A 21,594-nucleotide genomic window follows, 5' to 3' on the forward strand; every position below is an offset into this window, starting at 1 on the left:
AACAGGCTAAATAAATGAAGTTTAGTATTTAGTTTTGAAGTTGAAAATAATGAAGTTTAGTAAAATCGTATACTTCATAACTTATATAATTTTTATAATAGATATAGTATATAGTGTTTCAATAAATTGTATTTATGGAATTTGGGATTAAATCCGCCAAAGAAAGACCTGTCTCTTTAATCATGCATTTCTATGTGAACTGAATTGGTATAAAATATAAAGAGTTAGATGGCTAAAATTAGACACATGGTAAATGGGTTTTTATATTTTTTCAAATATCAGAATTTATATCCCATAGAAATAATACTTTATCAGTGTTTTGTTAGCATTTATGTAATTCAAGAACTAAAAATAATTATTTTCATTCAAAAAATATTTTCACTCATATACATAAATAAAAATAAAAACTATATTGTGTATTGCCTTATCCATTCTATTTATGATTATGTTTATTTCACATTCTGGAGTTACTATAGAAAGAAAATTGAACTACAGTTTTCTTTTGTATGATCTTTTACATAAGTTTTTGAGATAAGTGCAGAGTGACTTGAAACAAGGAATCTTCATTAGTTAAATTCTTAAACAGAATTTTTGGAGAATATAAAATGTTTACTTCATGGCTTCGCATTACGTATCTTTCTATACTTGTGCAAATTGCAAGATTTCAAAGAAATAATATTTTGAAAAGAAAAAAATGAAAATAATTTGTTTAAAAATCCAAATTAAAGCAAAAGATTTTAATTCTATTTTTTAAATCTCATATTCTTTAAAAAAGCGAATAAATAATTACTGTTATATAAGGTCGATAATAATAAGGCATTTTTTTCATAATGGTTCAAAGTTAATAGATTTTTTAAAAAAATATAAGCAGCTGAAAAATGTTATTTTTCTTGGGCTAAATATCTAAAACAGTATCATATTTAAACGTTACTAACAAAAGAATTCATTTATTTCTTATACAGTATCTACTAGAAAAAGTATTCTTTTGTATCAGATAGTCAGTCAGTCATAACTACAAACATGTAAACCTTTTTTTCCCTCTGTTCTTTATATTCACGATGTTTCACTTTTCTACAATATATTAAATTGTCTTCGTTTTCATGCACATTCACCACTTACCCTTAAGTTTATAATAAATTTTCGTATTTTATTTTCCTTTAATAAAATTAAAATATGATACAATTTGTAAAGTTAAGCATTCTGTATTTGAAATAATTAAATGATATTTAAATGTAAAGTGTATTTTAAATAACTTTATTTCTTAAATTTTAAAAGAATTAAAAATATAAAAGATCTTATAAAGTACTTTATTACATTAATTGGGTTGATTGTCATACTTATAAGTTTATTAGATATCTATTAAATTAAAATATTTATGAATCCATTTTATTGAATTTCACAAGCTGCGGAATATCACAGTAGTATTTCAAGCATTCTGGATTTTTCACATTCTTCACTTCTGGTATCTTGTTTGTTGTGATAATCTTCTTTACAAGACTCTCCATTCTCTTGCGGTTCAAGTTATACTGAAAATATAATTAAAATTCCATGTTAGAAGATTGGGAATTAAATAAATAGTGAATTGAAATTGTGATATTTATTTCAAATCCTCTCAAAATAATGGAACACAAGGATGTCATAGAATACCAATTTTAAAAGAAAAAGAAGTTTAAAAAAATTCTTTTACAAGTGTGCTAAAAAGTAGATTTTATGTATGTGTATCCTCTTTCTTTTTTATGCTGGAGCTTTAAGTGTCCAAACTTACTAGCAGATGGCGTTAGTATCACAAAATCAAAATTAAATTGATAATTAAGTACATTAAGAATTCATCGAAAACATATCAATGTATTAAATTTAATTCATGTCACATCATTATGTAAAACATAATTAATACGGAACAAGTGAAGTTAAAAGAAAGTTTTTAAAAATAAACATTTGATATCTTACTGGTATATCTGGAATTTCTAAGATAACTTCTGGAGCAATATCAAGTTCTTTCCAAGTGTTTTCCTTTACTTTTTCTTTTAGCTGAGGTGTGAAAGAATATCCTTCTTTCAATTTTACGAAAAGAACAGCTCTTGAAGTACCGTCAGGCCGCTCTTGTCCAACACAAATGTAATCTTCTAGCTCTTCCACTTCAGAAACTGACAAATATATAACTATTATTTAACTTGGGTTACACTTATTTGAATTGCAAAGTGTTAAATGCAGTAGTTTAATTATTTTTGTGTGAAAAGAAAAAGTTAAACGAAAGAAAACTTATCAAAAATTATAAACATGGCAGAATCTTGATAATTTCTATTCAAATCTTGCACTAAACTCGTCATTAATCAGAGATCTTCTTAGATTATATTAATTATTGCAGACTATTGTTCGAGGTTGATGCTGAAATTTGCATAAGTGTTCCATTCAGGTTTTGCAAATGAAAATTTTTTAGTAAGCCTACTTGTTTTTCATTGCATATTGGAAGATATTCTGCGACATGCTTCCAGCTTCTGTTGTGAATAAATAAATCCGTGAGTTTATTTTATTTTTTATCAGTTTTCGTTTTTGACAAAGCCTATGAATTTTGGAATTATTGACTTTTAAGGAAACATTCCAATTATTGTCTTTGAAATTTTTAAAGTATTTTACTGAATTTAAACAAATTGTGGTATTAATTACAGAATCGGCAAAAAATCATCAGGTAACCGACTGATAAGAATCTGTTTCATTCACTTCAAATATAAATAGAGCATGTACATATTCGTGATTATAGTCATTAAAAATATCTTTTGACAGAGGAGATGTAATTTGTCGGTGTTTCATCACGACTGCAAGCTCACAGATCTCCTTTGGTTCAAATTGCCTACCGAATTATCACATTACAATATGTTCCCAATCAATTTATTCCTGTTGTTCCATTCCATATGACTACATTCTAGGATTATTAATTTATCTAAAGACAATGATTCTCAAGTTCTGAAGAAGTGCAGTAAAGAAAGTACTATAGGAGGTGGCAAAAAGAAAATCGTAAGTACATTTACATCTTTATTTGAATAATGACTAAAATGAATGGTTATATTAGAAATTTACTTCAGAGGAAGCGCCAGATAAACACATTCTATCTCAATTCAGTCTTATGTCATAAATTAATCATAAGAATTTTAAGAAAGAAATAATATTATTTATCTTGCATGTCTAATAGCAATTTATAATAATTAAATCTAATTTGTTTACAAATAATACTTGTTTCTTATTTCAAACAACAATAATTATAGTTAATTTTATAGTTTTTTTTATGTGAAACGCCAACACTGAATGTTATCTATAATAGCTGATATGCTCACGTTTATGAGCTCAACGTTTCTAAGTAATTTATACTTCAAATTATGTTTATGTTTCAGAGGGTGTAGAAAGTTTTCTATCTAATTATTGCTAATAAAATTAGTTTTCACTCCCATAATTTTTTTAATTATTTAATTCTACGCTTTAAAAAACTTGATATTGATGAAACATAATTTTTGTTAATATTTTGGAAAATTTGAAGATGACCATGTTTGATAAATTAATTAAATTCAGAGATGGATATGTTTAAATTTTCAGAAATTCTTTTGTGAGTTTCTAATGATTTTCTGAGAATATTACTGATTTATATTTCTTAAATTTTGTTATCCATTTTAAATTATCAAAATTTTTCAATGCTCTCAATGTTCGCGTTCTATTCTATTGCAATTGAATTTAGAAGAGACTTACTTGCAAAATATATGTCATTAGAATTCAGGCGTTCTCCGTGCTGTTTTATCGTATTATCACTAGAAAATATGAATAAAATAATTTTAAAAATAATAACACAACGTTCTAGACGTATATATGTTTATATTTATTTCAAAAATTTACAGAAATTTTTTTAAAAATAAAAACAAAATAAAAAAGTAAATATTTTTTGAAAATTAATTAATTATTTGATAGCACGCGTATCAAAATTTACGAATTCGTGTGATTTGTATGAATAAAAATTTATACATGTTAAACATATATAATATACATATTTATGTTAAATTCTAAACAGGAAAAGACAAGGCATTCAAGTCTTCTACCTGATGACCATTTTTGAGGTGTTTAAAGATGGAAAATTCATGGTTCAAAATCAAGCAATTATTAATTTATCCGGGTGATTATAAATTTATGTGCCACAGATGCAGATGGATTGATTATTTCGCAACAATGTCAATGAATATCGACTGGTGCCTTTTTCTGTCGTTTCAATATATTCACGAAGTATTCCATTAAATTCAAGTTAAAACTATTGAATTTAACATTCTCCAACTTCGTGTTTAATTTGTGTTTGTATTCTGCAATGCGTTTAACTTTTAACTTATAAACAAATTATTAATTATCGTTGCATATCACATACGAAACCGTTTGGTAGATAAATAGATTAAAAACAAACTCCAGCAATTTATTTTAATTGAATTTTTATGTTTTCATATAAACTCAAGAGTTAAATAGACGAAATATATTAAATCTTTAGTTTCAATGCGATCAATCTTAAATCTATTCTGAATTATTCCTAATATTAATTTAATTCAATTGGCAATTTTTAATCCATGATTACTTTAAGGGAACTTTATCAATTGTATCTTTTAATTATAAAAGAAGAATAAATACAATCAAATTTTGAATACTGAGAAATTTTATAACCATTTTATTTCAAGTACCCTTACCTTCTTCCGATTAGACGAAGACCTTTTGTAATGGGGTTTATCCAACCTTCATCGTTCTGACACCACACCCCTGAATATAATATTAAAACTTATTAAAACTGAGTGACTGAATATTTGAAGAATTTAGATGATTGTTGTGCTTTACCTGGATGTTTGCTAAAATATTCTTTATTCATCTTTAAATTTTTCTCATCGTTCCAAAGATAAACTGGAAGAGCTGGATTTGGTGTCGTTATGACTACCTCACCTCTCTTTCCTATAACTGAATTTCCTATCAATAGAAGTATAGATTAATTCTAACGATTTAATAAAGAAATTTAAATTTTTTAACGTCAGTTATAGTAAGCATATAGTATGGAAGTGATAAAAGATAATTCTGAAACAAAACTTTAATTTTAAAAATCTTTACTAAACTTTCCTAGTAATTTTCTTATAAATGACAAGTATCTTGATAAGATCGAGTTCAAAATAATTTGTATGATGTTCTCATCAACCGCATATGTTAAAAAAAGGAAAAGAAAATGACAAGAACTACTTGGTTACTTTTTATTTTATAGAACCTTATAATTAAAAGTTTTTCTACCATTTATAATAGCCTTGAATAAAGATATGTATATCAATTCTAAATTGATGATAAATCAAATGTTAATAATCAAATATTAACATTTGATTTTAACCTTGGAATGGAAACGTAGATAAAGATATATATATCAATTCTAAATTAATGATAAATCAAATGTTAATAATCAAATATTAACATTTGATTATTATTCTTGGAATGGAAACGTAGATAAAGATATGTATATCCATTCTAAATTGATGATAAATCAAATGTTAATAATCAAATATTAACATTTGATTATTATTCTTGGAATGGAAACGTAGATAAAGATATGTATATCAATTCTAAATTGATGATAAATCAAATGTTAATAATCAAATATTAACATTTGATTTTAACCTTGGAATGGAAACGTAGATAAAGATATATATATCAATTCTAAATTAATGATAAATCAAATGTTAATAATCAAATATTATCATTTGATTGTTAACCTTGGAATGGAAACGTAGATAAAGATATGTATATCAATTCTAAATTGATGATAAATCAAATGTTAATAATCAAATATTATCATTTGATTGTTAACCTTGGAATGGAAACGTAGATAAAGATATGTATATCAATTCTAAATTGATGATAAATCAAATGTTAATAATCAAATATCAACATTTGATTATTAACCTTGGAATGGAAACGTAGAATGTTTGAATAATTCATTATAGTTCTCAAGACTATTGAGAATTTTTAAAATCTTACGTATATCAAAATGAAGCATAATATTGAATCTAAAATTTGTATATAATTTAATTTATAATGTTGTAAATTGAATTTGACAGAAATTACAACTTCCTTATCGGTAACTTACCTTTTTCTTCGAAAATGTGCAGATCAACGCCTAATGAAGGTACTTGACATTCGCATTCATAAAAGGAAGAATTAAGATCACAGCTGGAAAATGTTCCCATAGTTTCTGTGGCACCTAGAATTAAACAAATTATTTCAAACTCAAATTGATGATAAATCCTATGTTAATAGTAAAATATTAATATTTGATTATCAACCTCGGAAAAGAAATGTAGAATAATGGTAACTCCAGTTACCATTGAAGCTTAGAAATGGAAAATGTATACTCTACTCTTCCTAGTTAAACTCGTGTAATTCTTAAAGCAGTTAATAATTTATAACCCTCTATATAAAATAAATGGTATTCATTTGTATTATTCAAATTCAATTTTCAGTCAAATGTCTCAATATATCAACTTATTTGTTCAAAGGAAAAGGTAACGCATCTCAAATCTCACCAGTATAAGTTGATTTATAGAATATTAAATAGAATGACAGATTGATTGAAACAAAAAAAATTATATTTAATGCTATATTATTAGTTCACGCAAGCTCCATTCAAATTGAAGTTTGCACTACTTATGAAAATGTTTTTTAAATATAAGGATTTATGAAACATTTTTAATATATACATTTTTTTCTAATTAGCTTCTGTGTTCATAACATTTTCTAACAATTTTTAGGAAAGATTAATCATTGAACGAGTCTTGATTATTACATTTTTCCACTGTAGGGCCAAAGCAGCTTACTTTCCATTCCAGGAAAATCAGGTCCATTTATTTTCAAATATTAGTAATAAATCTAATTATTGTTTTCCATATAACTAATTATTAGCTATTTATTATAAATACTTTAAAACATAAATTTTTATGTGTTTATTATTATCTTTTAACCAAAACTGAGAACTTTGAAAATGGAATAATAGTAGAAGTATTTTTTTTTGTAAATTAGAAATAACATTTTATTAATTTCATTTAAATTAGTTTATTTCTACACATATTCAGACACAGATTAAATAATTTTCACATTTCTTTGAAAATATGAATTGTGTTTTCTAATTTAGTTAAGCTGAGGAAATTTAAATAATCGAGATAAATAACCGTAGAAAGCATTTATTAACCCTCTTTTAATAATAATCTTTTTTAATAATTAGTTTACCCTTAAGTTTAATAATAAGTTAACCCTTTTTTAAAAATAAGTAATTGTTCATTATTAAGAAGGGATTCAAAAATTTCGTAATGAACATTCAATCTTCTTCAAGTGAAAAACTTGGTAAATAAATAATTTTATTGGCCATTTATTTTATTACCCAAAAATAACTGAAAAAATAATGAAAATAGTGGTGTTTCAAAGAAGATTCACTAAACGGTAAAAATGCTCTTATTACAGACTTTTAAAAAATAAAGGACCTTAACTAACCGTATATACTTGCAATTATCAAATCTTTTTTCACATTGTTCAGCAAAAATTTGTAATCTTGAGGTCTGATTGCACTACCGGTCAAACCTATGATCTTTAAGCTGTCAAGGATTGCACCTATTTTCAAAAAAAAAAAAAAATGAAAATGTTTTTAAAAAATTATTACAAAATTATTTTAATTTTTTTTTGCCAGATAGGAATGATATACTGATTATGTCGAAATTAATTGTTTTATTTACTTACGTGGAATGATGCTTTTAGAAGCAAATACATCTATATATGTAGGAGCCATGAGAGCAAAAGTAACTCGGTTTTCTTTAAATGTATCCCAAATATTGAAATTTCCAATGTACTCCGGGCTGCCATTAAACAAAAAAAGTGTCACCCCCAGAGCTAGATTTGGAATCATATAATCCCACACAGCCCATCCGACCTAAAAATGTAATTTTAATGAAATATTATATTTTTGGAAACACACAATTGAAATAAAAATATGTAATATTACTGATTTGAATTAAACGGAAATGGTTCAAATAGTTATGTTCAATTATTTTGAAATTCAGCGTAATTCTTCAATACTTATTTATAATGCATTCATATTGGGTGTTTCAATTTTTTTCTTCAAAGTGTAAATTAATTTGGTTTTTCGAAATAGAGCTCCGAATTCATGATTAAAAATTATTAATGTATAGTAAAGTATTAGTTTATCAAAAGATCTGTTCACCAAAGTATCACAAAAATTATTATACAGCGAAGTATCAGTTTATCAAAAGATCAGTTCCGAAGTATGAGAAAAAATTATTATTATACAGTGTCAATTTATCAAAAGTAAATAAAGTATTTACCAAAATATGAGAAAAAAATCAGTTTATGACAAATCTGTTGTTCAAAACAAAGATTCTAAAGGCGTGGAATATTAGCATAAGTATTATGCTAATTGAAATTCTAATTGTACACGATATTTTTAATTTTGAAATGAATGTTTTGGAATTTTCGTTCTAATGATACTTAGAGTGGCTTATTTTCATTATCGCAGAAGTTACTCTCTTAACTTCCAGATTTTTGATAACGATTATTTCTATTTTTTTTGTGCATATGTAAAAACAAGTATTATTTTCAAATTATTTAATTTTTATTAATAAATATTTTGTACCCTTTAGTATCAAAGTGTACAAAATTTCACAATTTAATTTAGCTATTATAATCATTTTTTTCTAAAATAAAAGACTAAGAAAGTTTTTTTTATATAAAAACAATTAAAGGTAATCACAAGGTAACACATAGTTTGTAACTTACAGGAGAATGAGTGAATACAACGTCACCTTCCTTCAAGTTCAAATGTAAAGCAAAATCTCTTAATTGAGCCAGAATGGCCTGAAAAAATGAATTACTTATAGACAAAAATCTACATTTATTCGTATATAATGCAAATACAATTCGATATTTTGTTTCATTTCTGAAAAAACAATATTTTGAATTCAGCTGAAGCAAACGAATGATTAATTAATTTTTTTCTATGATAAGACTTAATTCTAATATGAACATTATAAATACTCCGTTTCAAGATGTTTAGATCGCAAAATTGCTCTAAAAACTGCATCTCCCCTGTGCGTTTGAATTATGGCAACCAGCAATGTTTAAAGCAACGAAATAAAAAAAAATAATGTTGCTAAATGGATTTTCACATTAGTGCAGAGGTTGAATGTTTTGCCACACAGCATCGCGTTTGTGATTGTAAAAATAAGTATTGTACTTGTGATTGTAAAAATAAGTATTGTACTTGTGATTGTAAAAATAAGTATTGTAGTTGCGATTGTAAAAATAAGATTGTAATAATAATTGTATTAATAAGAAGTTTATGATATAATTTATTCTTAAAATTTTAATATGAAAAGAAAAAAGCTAAAAAAAACCCCTAAAAAACTTAGTACGAATTTATTTGAATTGAAAAAATTATAAAGGGATCAACAAATAATGAATTTATAAACCAAAAGTGACTAATACGAGCAAAATATTTTTAAAAATAAGAAAATTCGTCAAAACCAATTACTACAGAACGTGAAAAATGCTTGGACGAAACTTTCCTCATATTTATCTTTGCTAAATAAAAATATGTGATAAGAAAAAGCATGCCGTTGTTATTTAATTTAAGGGAATCGATAAAAATTTATAAATCATCTCCATCAAGCGAATGCAAATTGGAAATAATTGAGTAAAAGAAAAATTATTTTATAGGAGATTTATAACAAAATAAATTAATTGAAAAAAAATATCAGTTGCATCATTTTTTCTATAATGTTTGTGGAAATAATTATACCTTTGAATGTATACTTTTCGATTAGGTGGGTCTCTTTTGTGTAATTGCCTCTAATTGCCTTTCGAAAAGTTTCAACATATCAAAAATTCCCAAGAATGAGAAAATTTTAATTCTTCTTGTATATTACTTTCTTCTGACTGCATGAAATGATTCTTTCATATACTTAAATGGAAGTTGTGTTTAGGACAAGTAAATATTATTGTCGATTAAGTTTTAAAGGCAAAATATATATTTCCGATGGTGTTCTCTTAGATTGACTCAGTCTCAAATATTATGCTTGCATACATTCGATAAATAAATAAGATCATAAATTTTAAATATTAAATGAAAAGAGTACACCATTAGGAAGGCAAAACAGCCATTTTTCGGAAAAAGAGATTTTTTGAGAATTTAAATAAATTTTGTAAATCTTTTTCAAATATAAATGACATTATTATTATGTATTAGATTTAGTGAAACTTCTGAATGTACAACGCCTGAATGTACTTACCCCTGCTGAATGTACAACACCTTTCGGGTCTCCAGTTGTTCCAGATGTGAAATTAATGATAGTTGGATAATTGAATGGCAGTTGCTCAAATTTTAAATCTGGTACTTCACCGCATGTTGCCATTCCACTTTTGAGAAAATCATCCAAAAATATACTGTAAGAAACAATCATGGGGCTACTTGAATTGCGAAGAAAGTTGTAGAGATAATTAATATTATATTTAATTATGCAATTTTTAATGAAGCATATTGACTTATAATGACCCTGTTCCTTTCAAAATATTTTCCTTTTAATAAATTTGCCTTCCATAAAAATATAAAAATATATCTATTAAAAGTAAAGAAAATAGATGCGTGTCTTTCTTTTTTTTCCATAGAAATTAAATATGCCTCGAGTTTCGAGGTACGAACAGCTTACCTGTTTGGTATATTTGATAGATCACGCTGTAGTGTTTCCTTTCTCGTTGGCACAATGATAACTTTTTCGATATTAGAAAGTTCTATGAAAAAAATACAAATCAGTAGGCTTTCGGTGTAGAATTAAAGTAATTACTAAAATGGAATATTTAATTTATTGTCTCTTATCTTATTTTGCCATTATTCTGAAGGAAAATGTCATAATTATTTATAAATAATTTCTTGAGTGAAATATTCATTTAGGTTTACATTATTTTAAGCTCTGAGAATTATTAATTTTTTTAAAATTATAATTTCAATTGTAAAAGATGAAATTTTCACTAATCAGAATATTAGTACATATTCTGACATGTAATCATTATTTACCCATTTGATGTAATATCCTCTTTTGTAGAATTTCATTATTTATTACATTATTATGTTATTTCTATTTCGTTAGGAGAATATAAAGACATAAAATAAAAGTCAAAACTTTTTCGGAAAAATACTGATATGTTGAATGAAAATAAGAAATGATGCATATTTTAATAATACAGAATAAAAATGACATTTCAAAAATAATTTCACATCCCGATATTATTCAAGAGAAAAATTCATAAAAATTGTTGGAAAAGGAATTTATTAAAACTGCTCAGGAATGTAAGATAACAAACTCTTTGTATTTAAGAACTATCTCGTTTAATTAAGACTTAAGATTTCTAAAATTAAAATAAGCAGCAATATTCAAGAGTTTATACATTCAATTCTTGCAGCACACATTAAAAACACATTAATTATTTCACCAAATTCTGATTAAAATTTGATTTTTTTTATTTGCAAAGCATAATTTTGAGACTATAATCTTAATAATTATTCTACTGCAACTGCCCTGTTTTTACTTCCTCGAGTGTGCGGAGTACCAGAAATATTCTCATCACGACAGCATGAAGGGCAGAAATTAAGGCTGTATCGTAAAATCCACCACCAACAACGATACAACTCTACCCTTTAGAGGTATACTCTATCATTGAAATGGAAGTAGTTCGACTCAGCTTTAATACAACCGTCTAAGAAATGAAAACAACTTTCCATGCTAGAAATATCTCCATATCTAAGGTTTCCCATTTGGGGTACCTCAGATATGATAATACTAGTATTAATAATAAAAATGACTTATTGCCATTTTGGAACAAAAGTAATAGAATATAAGCGTTTTGCCTGAATAGGTATAATTCATGTTTTTGTTTGGCTTAATAGCTTTCACGTTCTTAAAGCTTTATCGTATGCTATACTTTTCGTCTATTATTTTCATGCAACAGGCAACGAAATGTAACGTGTATCTAACTTTAAAATACTAATATATTTAAACAATAGAAAAAAGAAATCTAATTAATATATTCGTAAAAATATATTAATTAGAAAACGTACTTAATTATAATATCAATATTTTGAGCTTACCTTTAACGATGAAAGGTAAGCTGTCGATAGGATTATAAATTTCTCCATATGCCTGGAAGTGATCAACAGAAATGATGAGTTTTGGATCCAATACCTTCATTATGCTTGACGCCATCTGTAAAATTGCCCGCATTATACTTGTATGAAAAGGAAGATCATGGTATTAACAATTAATTAAATAGTTTTATAGCTTTAATAAAGTTTATTGTAAAGCCTGTATTGCGTATTTCTGTTTTTGTATTCTTATTGTCTATTTCAGGTAGACTGGAAAATATTATAAATGACAGAAACTCTTAGGAGCAGATCTTCAATGACTATTTAAGGTGATTCAATGGCAATTTCCCGCAAGCTTTTTTTTAAGTAGACTAAAATTTTCCGCTCGACTCTACAGAGCGAATTTGATTTTTAGTTACTGTTCATACTGTTTCAGTAAATATGATACAATGCAGTATTTCTTCTCTGTTTCTTATAGGAATTTAGAAGAGAGGATATATATTTGAAAGAATCATCTGGATGCTTGAATTATGCTCTCCGTTTTAATTGGTCTGAATGTTTAGGGTTTTCTTCCTAGCTAATACAATTAAGATATAAATAATCGTCTTTTTTATAGAATTTAGAGAGAAAAAAAAAGATTTAGCAAAAATAATTTATAAATATGTATTTTCGCATCTAAAAACATGACCTTATCCTAATATATATGTATATATTTCTGCATATATGTTTTACTATTCCTTTTGGGTGCTTTCTTTTGTTACTGTTATGGCTGCAATACCTTTAATTTATCAATTATGTGGTTGAATTACTCCTTATTTGGTTCGAATGACAACGTAAAAAAATCTGGTTTTATCCAATGCCTTATATTGACATTATCTTTATGGAGACTCTTTCTTCATTGATGGATGTGAAGACAACAAAATGAACAAAATAACAAGACTGAAGAAAGTAAATGTTTGAAAAAACAATAAATTCTAAACAGAATTTTATAAGCCAGTGATTTTAAGGCATAAAAAATGTTTTGGTTGGGATGTTCTCTGTATGAGGCTTACAATGCTCTAAACAAAAGATTGTGTAGATTATTAAAATAATTCTATTAAAATGTGCAAACCCACACTATATATAAAGCACTTTGATTCATTTTTTCGAAATACAATTCTTTATGTGTAAAGTGAATGTATCTTCTTCGGAGAAGAGTCAACTTAGTACCGATTTCGCACACATTCAGAAGCCACAAATCTATAGAAAACTCAATTGAATGAAGTTTGTTTGTGATATGTAGATCCCAGGTTCTTTTTTTGCCATAACTAATTGATAAAATTGGCGACTGATTTCTTTTTACCATAATTTACAAAAGACCTGTCGTGACTGGTCCGTGAGTGCTTTCAATAAATAGGCAAATAGAAAAAAACTTAACAGATTTATTTCAGATTCGTTCGAGTTACTCTGCTCAGTAACTCCTTCTCCTCCAAGAGCCAACACTCGAATGACCTCACTCTTTTAATTACATTCGCGCTAGTGGTCTAGCGCCATCTATGAACGTTTATTTCCTAACGCTTCAAAATCCAATCACTATAAGACCTTTGCAAAAATGAAGAAGCCTTTTTAGTAGTTCATCCTCTAATTAATTTCTGAACATTATTGTGGGACTTTTATTCAGTTTCAGAAAATATAATGCTAAAAAAATGAAAAGTTGATCAATGTTATGTTTGTTATTAAGTGCCTTCTAAAAAGGCAAAATAACTCGGATTAGTAAATTTTTGTTTTTCATTAATATAAAGAAAATGTATGATATTATGCGTACATTGACACATAACTATAAAGTAATGTATAATGATACTTACCCTAGATCCATAGAAAGGCAAAGGACCACCCCAAATCGCCCCAATACTTACTGTGGCTAACATCGCGAATAACGCTTCCTTTATATTTGATATATAATCTGTGAAATATAGATCAGTTAATAGAAAATTTTCAAATAAAATACAATTTCATTTTCAAAAATTAGTAATTACAATGATGAATTTTCCATTATTTTTTTACAACTAACACTTTTTTCTTATTTTTGAAAATTTTATTATAACTTTGTTCAAAAATCGAAGATAATTTTTCATTCAAAAAGGGTTCAAAACTGCAAATTGATTAAAATTATATTTTTTTAAAGATAATTCTTTAAAACAGAATGAGAAAATTTGTGAAAGGTTTCAAAGTGAAATTTTTAAAATACTGAAAAATATATAATTTTATGATATATTGTACAGCATTTTAATTCTCATGATAATTATCAACCTTGAAAGAATTTTCACTTACAATCATTGATTACGAAAGATACAGACATCTTTAACTTAAATTATTTTAATTATATAAATTATACCTTTTAATTAAATAAATTCGAATGATATTCTAACCTATACGAATAAAAAAAAATAAGGGTACCTGAAAAAATCTTGAATTAAAAACATTAAATTTTTCAAGTTTCAGACGGCACGATATACTCACAAGCAACCCTATCTCCAGAGGATAGACCATGTTTCCTAAAGGCAGCTGCATATAATTTCACTTGCTTATATATCTCAACATAAGTAATAGTTTCCCTGTTCCCCATTTCATCTGGAAAAAAATTTTAAAGCAATGAACAACTGCAGACTATGGGATTAAAATAATGTTTGATTTTTAATAATAATAAATATGAATGTATGTGTATGTGTTTGCTGTTGTGTGAATACATTGGGAGTGCAAAGGAAAGACCATTGGATCTAGGATCACCAAATTTGCCACAAAATAATTTTAAAGATGAGAGCATTTTAGAACTATTTTCTTTAAATTTTTATTAAAATTTTAATTAGTTAGAAAATAAGCGAAATTTTGTTACTTTTTCACTACAGATATCCCCATTATTATTTTACAAAACTAACTTTTATGCTATTTTAAAATTTAAAAGATTTTCTTTTTAACTACACCAATTTAATTGCTTATAAAGTTTTCTGATACTTTGTCAATTTTTTTAAAAGCAAATCTTGTAATTTTTAAAAATAAATTTAATTGTTGAAATGAAATTCAAATCCCATTATTTAATCAAATATTAAATATCGTAATTTTTTTCCATTTTTTTTAAACTAAGGAAAAAGAATTTGTGTATTTTATTTAAGAAATAAGAAAATGTACACTGCCTCTGAATCTGATAGTTCTGATTTTTTGATAATACAGTAATGTCATGGAACTTAACTGCATTAGAATGATTGATATGCACAATAGAGAGAACATATATGAGGCAAATTAAAATAACACGACTTTAATGTCTGTTACAGTTTAAAGCTTAAAAGTATTTATCTTAAAATAATTATATCAAGCTAAGTATAAGAGATTTATATAACTTAAAATAAATGCAATCAATATTTCTGATGAACACTCCGATTACCATATATCAGAGTTGATATAAGAAATATTCATTTCGAAAATCAACTACTTTTCTTCATTTCACGAATAAACTTAACTCTATTTCTATTTTTCTACACAATAAAAAGGAAGAAATTTTTCTGTGTAAAAGTCAAAATTTTTCATTTTGTTCAGAATTTTTCAATTTATTAAATAAATAATTCCCATATAACACAAGTTTCGTGGAAAGTGTTTACTTTCACAAAAAAAGATTCAGACAATTCTAGTGATATGTAAAAAAAAAATTCCTCGTATCTATTAAGAAAAAATATTATGTATCTTACTGTCAGCAGTAGATTTAGAAACATGTTACTTTTAAATAAAGACAAAACAACGAAGTACTTTGACACATTTTTTTTTCTGGAAAAAAGTGAATATATTAACCAGAACATATGATTCCAATTCTGTCGTCTTTTATTCTCATAATATTTTCAGCCAGATTAAAACTAGCTCCCTTGAACCATTCATTATCCAAAAAACCATCTCCAGTTTTTCTAAATACCTGCAAAGTTTGAAACTTTGAATAAAATATTCATTGTTTTCATCACTTTTATACATATTTTAAATATGTTTTTATATTACTTTTGTGCTAAATGTTGTTAATTACATATAAAGAAAATTTCAAGCAAGAGCATAAAAAATACCATTTTTTTTTCTCATTATAACAAAAATATCAAGAGCGATATTTTCCTTACGGTAAATATCATAAATAAGTTAAAACGAAATTGATTAAGAACGCCATAAAAATTTTAATGAACGTTGTGAAGTGACAAAAATAGGAATAACAAAAAAAGACTCATGAAATAATAAGTATAATTATACTAAGAATTTTACTTCAATCTTTCTTTTTTATATAATAACACATACATACATGCACTTTTAGAGTTTTGCATTTTGAATTTAAAAATTATTCTGGTGTGCAGAATAAATTAAATTATTAATGAAAAAATTCAATTATTTTTTGGTATTATAATTTTTCAATCATATTCACCTTTAAGAGAAATATTGTAAAAATAAAAAAATAGGAAGTTATATAGAAATTCTTTATGTTTTGAATATAAATTAGAGTTTTTTTCGATTATAAACTTCTATCCCAAATTGAAGGTGTATAATTGGAACTGCAGTTTAAAGTAGAGAAACACTGATGTCGAATAATTTTACCTAAATTTTTTTTTATATTTATAAGTAACGAAAACTTTATTCTTAGATATACGTTTGAAATAGCAAGAAAAAAAAATATATATCATGCATTGATGGGATCATGATCTTCGGAGACCATTCAAGAAACTTTAGAATGAAATTGAAACACAAAATTAATTCTTACCTCGTCATAGGGATTAGAAGCAATGATACTGAAATAATGCCACAACTCTTTCCAAAATTCTGGAAAATTTTTCACTGACCATCTATGCAGATCCCAGTAAGAATCTGAGGCATATTATGAAAAATAATAATAAAACATAATGATATGTTTTCATATATTATATATTATATTATTTATATGGGGCATATTATATATTTTATATACTACATAACTTGCATTTTAATCGAGGTTTCAAGAGTTTAACTTAAGTTATTCAAAGCAATTATGCCGAGCTATAATTTCTTAATAAATAACTGTAGGTAAGAACAGTTTTGATACAATATAGAAAGATGCTCATCATTTTCTTTGTGTAACGAATATTTGTCTTATGTGACTTCCCTTGGTCTAAAAGGCAATATTCAAGAATGGATTTATTTTTTCATTACCATGTGAAGCATTCCTTATAAAGTACCTTTAGTTCGCTCGCTGTACCGCTCTCAAGAGGTGCAAAGACAGAGTTTTACGACAAACCCAATGGGATGAAGGAACATGGATTAATTTTTTTAAAAATTAGATAGTTTCATGCAAAACATGAATGTGACTATTGAATGCTGCTAAAATGCTTCAACGTCTGATGTAAAATGGGCTACTACTTTTAGGCTGCCAGTATGATCCATAGATATTTAAGCGAATGTGATGTGCGCGAGGATAAAACCTGGGACTTTTTGGTTCGCAGTCCAGTAACATAATCAGGATACAAAAGCATAAGCTCGTGTAGAGTAGTTGTTAACTGGCTTATATGCTATTCACCACAGACTCTCCCTACAGTGAGTCGGAGGTGAGATGAACGATATGACTGTTGAGTGGTAATATATTTAGCTGTTGTCTAATGGGCCTGTACCCAGTTGAGTAGCGCCAAGCGTTATGGCGAGCGTGTGTGTGGGTGAGTGGTTACTGATGCTACGTCACGTGAGTGTGACGACTTTGGGTTGCTGCGTCAAGTGAGTCTGACGACTTTGGTTTGCTGTGGATAGATGGTGTCTCAACAGCTGTTACGAAGATTGAAGGTTCATCGTTCGAGGTCCCCAATTTAGGGGAATTGAGATGCTTTTGTATCCTGGTTATGTTACTGGACTGCTAACCACAAGATCCCAGGTTCTATCCTCGTTCATCGCAATTCGCCAAAATATCACATAAGGCATTTATTATTTTGTAAACTTAATTTTGAGTTTGTTTCTCTATTGAGCTCTATTATTTTTTTCTGATAGTTTTTTAAGAAAAAGTTGCAGTTATTTGTTATCAGTGCAAATGTTTTGAATAATCCTGCATTTATAATGAAAGTGGTTGTACAGTAGATTTAATGCGTCTTTTTTCATTAAGAGTTGGAAGAATCTTAAGTAATGCGCAAAATTTTAGAGGTATTTATTATAATGGTGAAATAAAAATGAAATACACATTTTCTTTTCTTTCTTTCGAGTTTGTTATTTCATTGTAAGTAACTTGATATGAAGTGGATAAAATTTTGAGGAGGAAACACACACATGAGTAATTTGTAATAGAAATAAAGTGATAATAAAGTTGTTTCCTGATTACATAGCAACATTACATTTTGTCAGTCTTTTTAAAACGATATTGGAAGCCATTTAACTTTTGAATTCATATTGTATACACACATAAATAACAAATCCATCAATATTCCTTGAATGGTGTGGTCTCAAAGAAATGATTTTTCAAAAATTTAATTATAGTTTTCAATAAAATTGTTAACATTTTTTTGTCATTAAACTCTGATTACGTTATAGAAGTAAAAAAAAATTACATCTACTTAATATTCAAAACATGATCTTTCTAAAGATAGTAATTTTATTTCTGTGCTAAATAGAATTCTAATTTTAATGATTATTTAAAAATTTCCAATATTATAAAGAATTAATATTTTAAAGTACAATAACTATTTTCATTTATTTAGTAATAATAGTAACCCCTACGTATCGACGATATTAAGTTAATTTTTTTATGTACACATTATAGTCTCTATGTACATAAGAGCAAATTTCAAATTAAATAAAGATATAAGAATTAAACCTACAACAATATCATGATATATTGCTTCGATTTAAAATTTTGAGTCTCTTTTAAATTTTTATGTTAACTTTTTTATGTAGTGAAGAATTACTGGATATTTCGTAACATCGGTAAAGAGGAAAAATATATGTATACCAAACTGCTGATTGTATTTCGTCCCAATGAAGTTTTTGAATATTTCCAGCTGATTGTCTGTAACTGGCTTGGTCGTCAGAAGGTTGCATGGCTTCTGTACTGATTTTTCGCATTTATTGAGAATACAAGCAACTGAAATATTGAAACGAAATCAAAATGTTGATGCATTTACCAAAAACATGCTCCGATTAATATTAATACAAAAATGAAAATATTGTTTTTCTTATTAGCTCTCTCCAAACAGTAATTTCTATCCAAATGTTTTCAAATTTCTTTAATTATATCTTTCTTTAAGCTGGGGTTTTTATTTATTGGCAAATTGGTATGCAAACATTTTATTGATTTGTATTCATTTTATTTACCACATACTATCAAAAATTCAAACCTTAACCCATCAAATGACGCTTTGTATTTAGTTTAGATTTTTCAAATACAGAAGAAAGAGTTATTTACATCAATACTAAAGAAGAACATGTGTGTGTATCTGTGCTTTCGTGGTGCTCTTCAAGCCAGACCGCATGATAGAGTGGTTACACATATATAAATGGGATAAAATTGCGCTTCAAGGCGAAATAAAAACCAGTGGGAATGATCTCTTTAAAACTTTCCCGCATACTCTCTAATAAAGGTATTATATCATAGAACATCTTTCATGGCACTGATGTACAATAGTTACCAAATGTTAATCTTTGGCGTGAATTTAGCATTTTTACTGAATTTGTTGTGTCATCCGAGAACACCTTGCATGGCACTGATGTACAATAGTTACCAAATGTTAATCTTTGGCGTGAATTTAGCATTTTTACTGAATTTACTGTGTCATCCTAGAACACCTTGCATGGCACTGATGTACAATAGTTACCAAATGTTAATCTTTGTCGTGAATTTAGCATTTTTACTGAATTTATTGTGTCATCCGAGAACACCTTGCATGGCACTGATGTACAATAGTTACCAAATGTTAATCTTTGTCGTGAATTTAGCATTTTTACTGAATTTGTTGTGTCATCCTAGAACACATTGCATGGCACTGATCTACAATAGTAACCAAATATTAATCTTTGGCATGAATGATGAATTTTACTGAATTTATTGTCATCCTTGGCAAGTTAGTTGGCGATTACACCCTGGCATGCGAATAATACGAAAATCGAATATGTGTTTTAGATGAGCTTTTCCTAATCGCTAGAAACAAAAACAAACAAAAAAATATTAAAAAGCTACACTTGTAGCTGAAAATTTGATAGAAGTGTACAACATTGGTGTAAAGATCGGAGACCAAATTTCATCTGTTTATCTCAAAGCTTTTTTAAGCTAATTTTTTCACAGACAGACAAACAGGTGGACATTTTCAATAAATGAGTTTTTCGAACTCAGAACGGTCGAAAACTTAGAGATTCAACAAAATCTCGAGTTTGAATATTTTGATGATTGCTATGTTTTCTCTGTACTACATATTCGAGAAAGTAAAAGTGTAAGCGGATTTTTAATTAATTCAAACGTAATCGAAATATTGGCTCTTTCTCACGATAATGTCAGAAAATATTGTAGCACAAAAATGATTTTTTACTTCATAAAATTCTAAGCACTAATTTGTTTTCAACTATAAAAATTTTTGCCGTATAATTTTTGTAAAAAATTATTTCAATCATGTTTTCCAAGAACATTTTCTATGGAATTAAAAGTGAAATTTAACCTGCACTCACACGTAATGATTACATGATAAAAAAAAAAGGCTTTTATTGAAGTGCTCGATTAAAGCTCAAATTAAAAGATTAAATTAACTTTCACAAAAGATCAAACCTAGAAAATCATATCTTTAACAAATGCCTGCATGAAATGAAATAAATATAAAATATAATATTTTCTGGAAAATTAAATGCAAGATAATGTTCTCTATATAGTTTAAATGGACAGTAGTTTAAATGAATTTCTAAAACCAGGACATCGAGCTTTGAAAAAAAAATTGAAACCTTACCAGCTTTTTCATCTAACGGATGATACATTTCTCTATATAAGAGATATATCCAAATCTCCTTAATATAATAAAACAAATTTACTTAATTATATGATATTACAAATATTAAAGATTTGAAACTAATAAACCAGATTTATGCTATTTCTAAATAAGCATATGGCAGCCATCTGAGTGTGAAAAGGATATGACAGATTGCATTGAAACATGAAAAATAGAACTGACGTAGAATTTTCGAAAAACATAAATATCTAAGAAATTCTAAAACTGGATGACATCTACGAAATGATTTGAATGCATTTATGAATTCTGAATCAAAGTTTTGTGTTACTTATTTTAGAAAAATTTAACTACGATATTCATTTATTAAAATTATATGAAATTATTAATTAGAAAATACATTGGAATTTCACAGAATGTTTTGCATATTATAAAATAAAGTTTGCCGTTAATTTTAGAAGACTATAATACTTT

The 21,594-nt window shown here is 26.6% G+C and overlaps 1 protein-coding gene across 1 annotated transcript; it reads right to left on the reverse strand.

Annotated features, from left to right (window-relative positions):
• Positions 1-1,370: 1,370 nt before the first annotated feature.
• Positions 1,371-21,287, reverse strand: LOC129963708 (acetoacetyl-CoA synthetase-like). The gene is made up of 18 exons (XM_056078226.1): positions 21,124-21,287; positions 19,146-19,277; positions 16,947-17,050; positions 16,007-16,124; positions 14,687-14,797; positions 14,032-14,129; positions 12,194-12,308; positions 10,758-10,839; positions 10,341-10,494; positions 8,830-8,907; positions 7,777-7,966; positions 7,534-7,650; positions 6,137-6,250; positions 4,852-4,977; positions 4,707-4,776; positions 3,736-3,794; positions 1,948-2,144; positions 1,371-1,526 (listed from the first exon to the last, which is right to left on the reverse strand). The coding sequence occupies exons 1-18, from the start codon at positions 21,149-21,151 to the stop codon at positions 1,374-1,376; spliced, it is 2,046 nt and encodes a 681-aa protein (XP_055934201.1). The 5' UTR covers positions 21,152-21,287; the 3' UTR covers positions 1,371-1,373.
• Between the last annotated feature and the right edge of the window lie 307 nt (positions 21,288-21,594).

The sequence above is a fragment of the Argiope bruennichi genome, chromosome 3 (genome assembly GCF_947563725.1).
Source record: "Argiope bruennichi chromosome 3, qqArgBrue1.1, whole genome shotgun sequence".
Taxonomy (NCBI): Eukaryota; Metazoa; Arthropoda; class Arachnida; order Araneae; family Araneidae; genus Argiope; species Argiope bruennichi.

Coding starts and splice junctions, on each gene's coding strand:
- LOC129963708 (XM_056078226.1), bottom strand. CDS start 21,151: ATGTATCATCCGTTAGATGAAAAAGCTG. Junction 8,908..10,340: donor GTGTTGTACATTCAGCAGGG/GTAAGTACATTC, acceptor TCATTTTTTCAG/GCCATTCTGGCTCAATTAAG. Junction 4,777..4,851: donor ATATTTTAGCAAACATCCAG/GTAAAGCACAAC, acceptor TATTATATTCAG/GGGTGTGGTGTCAGAACGAT.